The sequence below is a fragment of the Meleagris gallopavo genome, chromosome 8 (assembly GCF_905368555.1).
Source record: "Meleagris gallopavo chromosome 8, MGAL_WU_HG_1.1, whole genome shotgun sequence".
Taxonomy (NCBI): Eukaryota; Metazoa; Chordata; class Aves; order Galliformes; family Phasianidae; genus Meleagris; species Meleagris gallopavo.
The window spans coordinates 31,460,876-31,472,508 of NC_139411.1; the positions used below are offsets into that span (position 1 = coordinate 31,460,876).

General features: G+C 47.4%; 1 protein-coding gene across 3 annotated transcripts in view; it reads left to right on the plus strand.

The window, feature by feature from the left end:
* Window positions 1–11,250, plus strand: part of LHPP (phospholysine phosphohistidine inorganic pyrophosphate phosphatase) — a 69,893-nt gene extending 58,643 nt beyond the window's left edge. Inside the window, exons 7-9 of one of the 3 annotated variants that reach the window (XR_014884806.1) lie at window positions 4,224–4,352; window positions 8,038–8,227; window positions 10,644–11,250. Coding sequence is in view for 1 of the 3 variants with exons in the window: in XM_085229774.1 (XP_085085900.1) it covers window positions 10,644–10,734 (91 nt within the window). In the remaining 2 variants the exon portion in view is untranslated. The remainder of the gene's footprint in view (window positions 1–4,223; window positions 4,353–8,037; window positions 8,228–10,643) is intronic. The other 2 variants (XR_014884805.1, XM_085229774.1) reach the window with 2 other exon arrangements.
* The last annotated feature ends 383 nt before the right edge of the window (window positions 11,251–11,633 follow it).

The following is an 11,633-nucleotide window of genomic DNA, read 5'->3' on the forward strand; positions in this document are numbered from 1 at the left end:
CTCTTATTCCTCCTAGGAAGTAATAAGTAGTAATGCCTACTGCGTAGGTAGCATAAATGTGTCAATGGGCTGTAGTCAACTGAAGAGGGAATATGTCTGTGCAGATGGTACTGAATTCAGCACACCAGAAGCCCTGTGTGTTAAAGAATCCTTTCCTTCTCTCATGTAGAAACCAAAAAAAAAAGCAACGTGAACATAGGAGCCTCCTACAAGGGGCTCCTGGAGCCGCCCTGGTGTTCCTTGTGTGGATGCAGTTGCCCTTGCTGTGACATCAGAGTTTCCCAGGAGCTCCATCTGCACACCAAACCACTGCTGGGTTTTTCCCTGCAGAGCACGTTCTCAACGAGTCTGTCACCTGTCACAGATTTGGGGCTCAGTTTGCACTGCGACCATTCTGCTAATCCCTGAAGTATTTTCAGAGTGGAACATAGCAGTGGTTTGATACAAGAGGAAATGAAAAAATAAAATCAAATTACCACTGGAAAGCTAATTAGGGATATTGTAATTGGGGCCTACTTTTGCAGGAGGCATTGCACTTGTCTAAGAATGGTGTCACCTCTGCTGCCCTGTGCTGCAGCAGCACTCCATGATTGCATTAGTATTGACTGAAGGCTTGGCTATATCAGCACGTTGTCCTCAGCAGTGTGGGGAAATCAGCACAGTTTCACCATAGTATTTACTACTGTCTGCTGCTAATTACATAACAACCCTGGTGTACTCCAAGGGCAGGTGTTGCCTGACCAACTTTGTTGCTTTTTATGATGGTGTAACTGCATCAGTGGGCAAGGGAAGAGCCACTGATGTCATCTGTCTGGACTTCAGGGAAGCCTTTGATGTGGTTCTCATAACATCCCTTTCTCCAAACTGAAAAGGTATGGATTTGATGGGTGGACTGTCTGTGACACTGTGGGTGTCCCTGTTCATTGTGGGGTCATTTGGGCCAGATGACCATTAAGGGTCACTTCCAACTCAAACAACTCTCATGATTCTATGATATTCTGCATAAATGTTAACTAAACATTTTGCACGTCCTTCCCCATGTTATTTGTTTTCTTGTAATTTCCACATCTTGAATATTCTCTGAGCATTGCTCATTGGCTTAGCTGCAAAAGCACCAGAAGTTACTAATCTGGGGTCAGTGTGCTGACCTGTAAAAACTGCAATAGGATTCAAGCAGAGACGGCAGATTTCACAGAATCACAGAAACACAAGGTTGGAAAAGACCTACAAGATCATCCAGTCCAACCATCCACCTATGACCAATAGTTCTCACTGAACCATATCCCTCAACACAAAATCCAAACGTTCCTTCAACACCTCCATGGTCGGTGACTCCACCACCTCCCTGGGCAGCCCATTCAACTGCCTGAAAAAAAATCTGATTTAAAATCAGATTCCAGTGTGAGTGAGGCAGAGACAGCTTTAAGAACTGTAAGTAGTTACGGGCTGGATGGAAAGTTCTTCCTCTACTATTGGCCATGGCAGTAGGAACTTCATCAAAGCATGGGTTTGATGAAGACCAGAGAAACAACTAAGCAGAGTTAGAAAACTATCGGAGCCATTGGAGCCAGGATCCAGGCAGATGTCTTCCAAAGTCAGAGTTTATGGATTCCCTCTAGCAATTAATCCACAGTTATGCTTTGTAATTTTAATTTTGCAGACTAGCCCACACTTTGTATAACCGGAGTTAAGACTGGTGATACAACAGAGAGAGCTGCTCTGTGCCTGTTTTTACTTCAAGCCTTTTTGTCTCTTGTTCTGTAAGATTTTAAAAATGGCTCATGTTAAACTGGTCTCCAGCCAACCAATTTTTTTCTCCTGTAAATAATCCTTCTTCACCTTGCTGGTACTGCATACTGTGAAGGACAGAAGAAGAGCCAATGGACACTGCTCATGGGAGACCTTTACTTGGCTTTATTTATTACTAATATTAATGAGTAAGCAAGCCTATGTAACTACTAACCAAATCACATGAGAGTCCATATCAAAAGTGTGGTTGGCCCTGAGTACAGGGCTGGGGCAAAGAAATACCAAAGGAGAAATGGCATATAGTGTCTCTATATATAGTGTCTCTATGCTGAAAGCAGGATAATTATGAAAGCCTGACAACCACATTAGCCCAGAGTTTATTTTAGAGATGTTAAATTGGGCGAAAAGGAGAACAGAAGAGAGGTTTGGTGGAAAAAGTACTGTAGTTAGGTGCAGAGCACAAAAAAATGCTAAGTGTCAGAAGAGCAAACAGCAGCCTAGCGGCCTTCTAAATATCAGGGAAATCTCAGCTCATTCACCTGGTGACTTCAGAGGGTTATTTTAAGATACAGATGCCTTTACTTTGTTTTTACTTCAGTTGCAGCTCTCCATAAGTCTGAAAATGACTCCTTGCAGCACAATCGAAGCGAAGGGTCATGTGGGTGGCAGCTGGGAGACGTGCAGGTTTAGAGATCTGCATAGCCCATGGATCTTAGCCTCATTTCTGGAAGCTGAATCAATATTTTGTTAGGTTTTGCAGCAGAAGTATGCCTGGGCCATCAGCACTTTTTCTTCCCGCTGGGTTTTTGCAGCTTTGCCTGGGTCACGTTAGTGCTCCTCTTTGAGATTTTCCCTTTCCTATGACCCATGAAATGATTTCACGTCTGATTTTATAGAGCAATGAAGCTGGCTGATGGAATTTGCTAGGAGTCGGGGCTGGAATTTGAGGGGTGGGAAGGAAAACACGTTCCTTGGATGTCAGGTTGGTGCTGTGGGGGCACGTGATGCTCTTCTCAGCAGCAATTTTTAAAAGAAATTGGAAAGCACAAGGGGACGTAGAAGGGAGACACAGATGTGATTGAAAGGTTGGAGGAAATGCCTTCCCTTTGAGACTCTCAATCTGTTTAGTTTGTTATGAAGAAGATGGGGATTTGATTACAGTGGCTAAGCACTGTCATGGGGAGAAGGAGCAGGGAATGGGAGGGATCCTTAATCCGGTGGAGAAAGACATACCACAGCCAGCTGGAGGTGGTAGTGAAAGAACTTAGAAATAAGGTACAAATGTTGGCAGGGCTTTAGCATCAGCGCACACTGCCAAGGGCAACGGTAAAATCTCCATTTGCTGATAGCTTCTTTCTTTGTGGAAAGAGGAATGTTGGCCAAACACGTGTTATGGGACTCCACAGAGGGATTACCAGGTGATGTTCATGGCATGCAGCAGATGGGAAGTCAGGCTGGGTGATTTGTGGCTCCCTTCTGGCCTTAGAAGACGTCTGCAAAGGTACCAATTAATTAGACAGTGTGAGTGGAAGCCCAGAGAAGTTGTGGTTGCCCCATCCAAAGTGCCAAAGGCCAGGCTGGATGGGGCAGCCTGAGCTGATTCCTGATTTAGTGGTTGGCAGCTGTGCCTACAGCAGGTGGTTGGAACAGGATGATCTTTGAGGTGCCTTCCAACCCAAGCCATCCTACAAGCCTATGGTTCTGGAATTCTATGAGACTTTTGACCTCTTTCTGTTCGGGGTGCCAGATGTCACAGCCAAGGGGTAGCTCACTGTCCAGGCGGAGCATGGACAAGAGTGGCAATGGCTACCTCCTGTCTGAATGTGTAATGCTGGGTCACTATGGGGCACCTTTAACCCCATACCAGCCAGTTATTCCATTCACATGTACACGACAACAAAACATGCAGAGCACTGCCTGTGTAATGAGCTACTCGTACCAAACGTGTGCGATGCTTACATTCTTGTTGCCTTCTCCAAACTTTCCCATTTCTATGAACTCTGGACAACTCCATGGTGCCCTTCTGCTTCCACACAGAGTGAAGGCGTGAAATGGGAGCGAGGTGCACCAACAGAGCTGGGGGAAGGTTTTCCATTAGCTGCAGGCCATAATTTATGGTGGGAAAGCAACAGGCAATTAAACCCCTTACACTGCCAAGCATTAATGTATAGTGCTTTAAGTTAAAACATTTTCTTTAATGTTTTACCTAATGAAGATGAAGACTCTCTCGTTACGATCTAGAAAGTCCTTTCCACATGAGGGCTTGAATGGTCTGCTTCAGAAACACCTTTATTTCACACTTATGCCCACATACCACACAAACTAAGGCTACATTTCAAGCTGCTGCTTAATGCTGACTGGGAAAAAGCAGCACGAAGGATTGATCGGCCCTGCACGGATTTCTCTGTGCTGTCGTGGATGCAGTTTGAAAAGGATTGAGGGTTGTTTTACCTTATTTTTTTTCTATCTCATAGACAAGTATCTCCACCCTCAGATGCCTTGTGAGAATTCAGCAGTCTGTGCAGAGTGCAGCTTTCTGGGCTGCTCCACCTCCAGCACAAAGCCACGCTTTGAAGTATTTTAAGCAGCAGCTTTTCTCAAAGGTATGGAGCTCGCTGTGTAAATAAACTTCATTTCAAGGCAGGTTAGGTTACAGAAGCAACTCCTGCATGGCAAAAACCCGTACTATGGGCCTTTCGTTCTCCAGAGGATTAGTTTTCACCTGAAGGTGATGCAAAGGGAAGGAAATAGTCTCAGTGGATGAATGCAAAAGCTTTGAGACCAAGAAGGTGAAGCAGCCTCAAAGCTGCTGCTCTTGCTTGTGTTTTCCTTTGTGTTAAAAGTGGCTGTTTATTGCTTTGATATTGAAGAACTGTAGCAAGTTTGGTCTGACCTGAAGGAGGAGCAGGACTGGGAGCTGGAAGGAAGTAGGTGGAAACCTGCAGAGGGCTGGGAGCCAGCAGTGCTGGGGATTTAATCCTTACACTAACACCGTTGGCTTAGCATGCTTTCCCTAATCCATTCTTAAGCACAAACACAGATAGATGTGGTTTGACACCTTCAGCCCCACACTCCCCAACACGTCCTGTCCAATGCCAGGACCCCTTCCTACATAGGATCACATTGTTTTCTGTACACCTTCCTCCCCAAATGGGCCCTGTAAAGTGATTCAGAGGCTGCGGGCACCCAGCACAAGGCTCACTGTTCCTCTTGGTGCTAAGGAGGGCCCAAAGCAGAACCATTGATGTGTTCCAGCCCTTTGGGCAGCTGCTGCAGTGCTGTGGGCTGCATCTTTGGGAAACTGTGTGCCCACATCACAACTTGGTGGTGTGCACTCAGCCTTTTTCCTCACTTGGATGCAATCCCTGCTGTTTTAACAGCCAGTGGCAAAGGTTGCAAAGAGTTCCAAATAATCAGTGGGAAATTATGATTTAACTGTTTAATTGGAATAACTGTAGCAAAGTTTACAGAGGAGTAGCAGTTTCTGAGAAGTATCCCACATTAGTTCAATTCAGGGAGCACCATCAGATGAGATGCACTGCTGTCAGTTTGCACATTTACCATGGATTACGTAAAGAATGTATTAAGGGAATACAATGAAATATTATCTTCGAAGAAGATCTTAAAAACCAGTGAACAGAGTAAGATTTTGAGCTGTGAGCTCAGCCCTTGAAATCAGCCTTTGCCACCTTTGGGTAATGCTGAGCTCCTCCAACAGCCAGCGCACTGCTTGCATCAAAGATGCACATCTGTGTGTAGGTATGCACAAAGAACACGTTTGTGCCCAAATTCTTTCTTGGGGACATTTAAATTGATTTTCTACTGAATGGAGTGAGGTCACTTGGCAGAACCATGCAGGTCACCAATAATTAATCCAGGCAGGCTGGGTCTCACGGTGCTTGCAAACACCCTGTTAGCCTGGAGGCTTTGGCAGAGCAGGGGCAGCGCTCAAACTTCCTCGGCAAACAGCAAACGTGCATTTAGCTTTTGAGGAGGAAAGGGAGACTTGCTGTTATTGAAACCATTTGTGCTGTGCTTGCAGTGCAGCACTGGGTGCATCCACGTGGCAGGGCGGCCGATCCCACAGCTCACCCTGGCTTACTGACAGGCCCGGGGTTTTGTGCAGGTGGTCACAGTTTGCATCTCTCACCGGGAGTCTAAAGAGATCTCGGTTTAAGATCTGTTCAGTGCAATGCTTCTAGGAGGATTCGCAGAACTCAGTGCTTTGTGTGCTTTTTAGCAAGCCTGGCTGCTGGACGGTGTCCCTTGGTACAGCTGCACAGGTGCTTTGATGCAGGTAGCAGAGTTAAAGCAATAAATCTCAGCTCCCGTTTACCCTACCAGACAAAGGGGTTGTATTTGCAGATGTCCTATCTGTTTTCCCTAGCTGTATCAGTTGGCCTAGCAACACATTGCACAGAAGTTACAAATACCTTCTTCACAATGCATCCTTGCTGCCCAGAGAAGTGCTGTACCTAAGCAAGTTTACTCTGCTCAGATAGAACTGCAGCAGCTTTACATAAATGGGAGCAATTAAGAGGCGAGCCCACAGTCTTCCCTCAGATGTTAGCAAACAATTTGGCTATTAATTTCTACCTGTTGGTGGATGCTTGAATTTCAAGGAGTTGCAATTAAACACAATTAGCTTTGTGCACAGTTCTGGGAGGTAAGAGAGGAGAGATGGAGGTTGCTGCAAGTCTCCAGCATGGGCTTGTGCTCCTTGTGCATGCTTATTGGCCAGGGAGAATGGCACAGCAGCTGTGGCAATGCAGAAGGCATCCTTGGCTCCATGGCTTGTGCTTGGGACTCTTTGTCCACCTCTGTGAGCACCTCAAGTGCTGTGTTCTGCTTTGGGCCCCTCAGTACAAGAAAGGCACTGAGGTGAGGCACCGTGTCCAGAGAAGGGCAACAGAACTGCGAAGGGTCTGCAGCTCAGGTCTTACGCAGAGCGGCTGAGGGAGCTCAGGTGGTTCTGTCTGCAGAAAGGAAGGCTCAGGGGAGACCTCGTTGCTCTCTCCAGCTCCCTGGAAGGCGGCTGTGGCAAAGTGTGGGTCAGCCTCTGCTCCCAGGTAACAGCGATAGGATGAGAGGTGATGGCCTCAAGTACTGCCAGGGGAGTCTCAGGTTGGGTATTAGGAAAAACTTCTCAGAAAGGATGGTGATGCAGTGGCACAGCTGCACAGGGAGTGCTGGGCTCACCCTCCCTGGGGGTGTTCCAGACCAATGGAGATGTGGCACTGAGGGACATGGGCAGTGGGCGTGGTGGGGGTGGGCTGGGGTTGGGTTTGAAGATCTTAGATGTCTTTCCCAGCCTGAATGACTCTGTAATTCTATAATTCTATGCAAGCCATTGCAGCAGCTCTCCAAAAACTGTCGTTTGAACCAGAAAATCCTCTCTTTCTATTCTGAGGGACGTCTAGCTGTGACATGAGAGATGAGACACCATCCCCTGAAGCTCTGGGACCTGCTCCAGCCCAGGGTGCATTCACCAGGTGCCTCTCGTGCTGGTTTGGCTCCCACTGTAACACCAGGAAATGTGCTGCACAGACATCCATCAGCTGCACGTCGGTGTGCTGTCAGTCACTGTGATTTATTTAGACTTTCAGTGCTGAACTGATTAAATTGCACATTCAGTGAAAGCGAGAGTTTCACTCCTAGCACCGACTGAAATTATTGCATCTGTCCAAAGACACCAGCAAAGGTTAACAGTGTCTGTTTACATTCCTCATAAAGAAAATCTTGTTAAACTCCATCTCACATATTTTACAGCCGTGCTAAGAGCCCCAGAAGAATTGTTGTCAGGAGGAATGGTTTTAATCTATTTATCTAATTTTATGCAGCAGGAGTGTATGCTGCTTAATTGGGGAGTTAGCAGGAATTCTATGTTGTGACACAAAGAGCTTCTTGTGCAAACACAGGGAGCTTTGGTGGGTGATCTTTCCTTGCTGTCTTGCTGGAAAGGTCAGTGACTGTGGGACGTGCAGCACTACAGACCAAATGACTGCAGCCTTGCACACTGGAATGTGAGATCATTTGTCTTTTTCCACTTAACTTTTGTGCCTTGCTCTGGCCCTGCCTGTTGTTTTTCCTGCCCGCCCCTATTTTTAAAGGACTACACAAAAGCTGATTTTAATCCACGATAGCGATTGTGTGTTGATCAGTTCCCATCTGCTCCTCTCCAAAGTCAAGTTTCTACAGGCCTTGGGTTGATCTGAGTGATGGAGCTGCCTTCACCCCCATGGCCATCCCTGTCCTAAATGGTACCTCCATTTACACTTCTGTTTGCAGACATATACCTATGGAAAGTGGCCTATAAAACTTGGAGAAGTCTGAACCAGACAGTGAAAGACCCCCTGCAGAATTTCTCTGCCTTGTGATCTGGGCTTTGCCTCCGTGCTTCACCAGGAGGAAGCCAGCTGTCTGCTGGTAGCTCTGCTCCCATGCAGGAGGTCTTCTCACCAAAAGACTGTGTGAAGAGGTAATATGGCAGAACCAACTCTCTGCTCCTGCTGTTCCCTCGGTGCTGAAGCACTGACCTGAACCAACCTGTCCAGGAAGGGTGGGGGATCTGGCACCTGGGGCCGTAGAGAGCTGCTGGGCTCCTGCAGCACTGACCCATGGGCTGGGGGAGGAAGAGGCTGGTCATGCCCCAGGGATGCCCTGATGGACATGAGCACTACCAAATCTCCAGCTCCCACCCACCCCTGGAGGCGCTGGCTGGGGGTTCTTGTAGAGCCATCAGTGCTGGAGCAGATGTAAGGGCCCCAGATCTCTTGATTTGGTGTTTTCAGCTGGAGAAATGCCTGAAGCCCCAGAAGGGGCTGGAGGACCTCTCACCACCATCCCTGCTTGTTCTGCAGCCCCTCGGTGCCCAGGTCCCCATGGTTCCATAGCACAGCCTCTCTGCCTCATTTCTAACAAGCCTGGTTTGGCTGCATTTGAAGCATTTCTTCTTGGCGTTGGTTTTTGAGAATTGCTGCTCGCAGTTTCCCTTTGACAGATACATAAAAGAGCCAAGGAAAAAACCCAGAGCTGCTTGGTTATGTGTTCACAGCTGTGTCCTGCAAGACCAAGGCAGTGACCACATGAAACAGCTCCAGGAATGGCACTGATGGGGGCTCAGCCCTGGGACAAGCAAGGAAGAGTCCAGGACTCTGCCCTGTGATGCAGTCCAGCCCATAGTCCTTTCTGGAGACAGGCAACAGCATGCACATGGCCTGGCCCTGATCTGCAGGAAGGGTTGCATTATCAGAACCTTGTTCCCTTGTTCGCTCTGTTCCAGCTGATAGATCTGTATCTCTGCCCACCCCTTCCCAGCACACGGGTGTATAAGAAAGGAAATAAACATTTTTCAAGGTGTAAGACGGAGAGAAGTTTTGTTCATTACTTTTTTTAAATCCTCACTGAGATTAAGGATTATTGCAAAAAAAAAAGAGGAGTATTTTACCATACCAGCATTTCTGTAGTCATAAAGACTCGTGGTTAAATCACAGGAGCAATGATTGGTGCGTAAGGGGTGCGGATGAACAGGATTTTTACTCTTTATATCTTAAGGTTTTTCTCCATAGTATTTTATAACTTGCTTTGCCTTCAGCAATCAAAACTCTTCTTTGGTTGAGGAGAACCTAAAAATGTTCTTAACTGTGGCTCCTATCACACCACAGCCCTGGAACAAGGTAGAACTTGGAGAATTAAATAAAGACCTGTGGAATAACCTTTCACCTCTTAAATAAAAAGATTTAATGGCAGCACCATTTCCAGGCTGGATGTGGCTCTGGGCAGCCTGGTCTGCTGGTTGGCGACCTGCACAGAGCAGGGGGATCGAAACTAGATAAGCATTGTGGTCCTTTTCAACCCAGGCCATTCTATGATTCTATGAAATACCAAAGGCTGCTTACAGAGCCATGTGTAGGTGACCCCAGGAACACGGAGAGCATTTTTTCAGTTTCCCCATTTTACAATTCAGCTTTCTAGCACACAAAACCAAGAGAAGGGCTCTGCCGTTGTGAGGAGCAGCTGAGAAATGAGCAGAGAGGAAATAGCCCTGGGGAGTGTGCTGCTGCAACTGGAGAAATAACTTGGTACTTGTACAGGCGAGTGTTCAACACCTTCTGTAAATCATTATTATTATTATTGTTAATAATAATAATAATAAAAATAAATAATCTCTGCCTCCCGCGCATCCAATGGGAAACGCATGTTCCCTGCTGGGAAAATGGCCCTTGACAGGAGCCAAGAGCGACAGGAGCTGGACATGAGGGCTCTAACTCTTTCCCAAAGGAAAGCCATTAAGCGTATAAAATACATATGTTTTCTGTTCAGCAGCTGTTGGGTTTCTGAGCCCCAGGGCCATAACGGGGCTGTGAGGTTTGGGAAACTGACCCGGGCTCTTTCTGCCTCTCCCAGCCAGAAATGCTGCTGAATCAGTGAAATGGGATTGTGCATCTGCAGGCCAGTATCTTCAGTTAAATCCCTGGTGAGAATGGCTTTGAGCTGCTCTGCTCCGGGGTGCTGGTGGCGGTGACCACAAGTCTGGCTCTTTTTGATGGAAATCACCACCATTGGATTTGCAAAATTCAACCCCAGCAGATCCTCACCATTCACTAAAGCTGTGTGCAGACCTTGCTTGTTTCTAGGTCAGAAGTGGATTCTTCCTTTCCTTACCTATTTCTAGGGGGAAAAAACAAACAACAACAACAACAACAACAACAGAAAACTTGGGAGAGGAATTGTTTGCATAACTTTCTAGGCTTGTAGGCTTGCAGTCAAGTGAGATCCAGGCTCAGCCAAGGGCTCCATCTGGATTCTGAGCCCCGCCGAGCTCTGTGGGCAGCAGCAGAAGGACCCAGCAAGCAGGCTGCTCTCACTCATCGTCCCCTCTGTCTCCTTTGCAGGCCCTCTGATGAAAACCACCCCCAGGTGAAGCCTGATGCCTATGTGAACAACCTGGCCGAAGCGGTGGACACGATCCTCAGCCAGATGTAGGAGCAACGGTTCTGCAGAGAGCTAAGGGACAAGGATGGTGCCTTGCACATGGCATGGCCACCAGCTGCTCCGTCCTCTGTCTCCCTGGTGTGCAGAACACCCGTACTTCTGAACTGTTCACCCAAGGTACTAAACCAAGACTAACCTCAACAGAGAGAACACCAAACCCTATGTGTGCATTTTGAGCTTCCTTCCTCTCGGTGCCATCCAAGTGCCAGCACAGCCCTTCAAGGATGAGGACATTTCTGAGGGCATGGAGAGCAGTCATGCCCTGTGGAGTTTGTCTGGGTACCGGTGTGCCTCCATAGTGCATTGGTGGGCATCCTGTGGGCATCCCAAAAACCCTGTGGGACTGTCAGAGCACACTGGGCAAGGCTGTGGTTGTGTTCTCATCCTGGTTTCCAGCACCTCTCTGGCACTGCCTGGAGTCAGAGGGCAGGAATTCAGGAACGCTATGACAAATGACAGAATAATTGTGTCGTCATGTCATTAATAAACACAGTCCTGCGAATCTAATCCTGTTGTTGTGGTGTTTGTTTGGATCAGCACCCCCAAAGGGTTTGTAGGGGACATCTCCAACAGGGGCCTATGGTTTCTCCTTCCCTTTGCAGGGCAGCCTGGTGAGCAGACAGGGCTGCTCACTCCGAACAGAGAAAATTATAGATTTGGGATGGCTTCCTCACCATCACTGCCTCTGGATGGTGTTTGCAACCTTCTAAAGTCAAAAGCTTTCAAGTGCAGTCAGCAGCTCTGCACCCCTTGGATTTTATTGGATTTTAGGCAAGACTTTGTGCCTTAGAGTGGAATGGAATGAGACCACGTGGATTTTAACCTGCTTCTGGCCTCCTGTGGGACCAGGAAAGGTTATTTAAACACAAAGAGCACGTGTGTGTATGTAC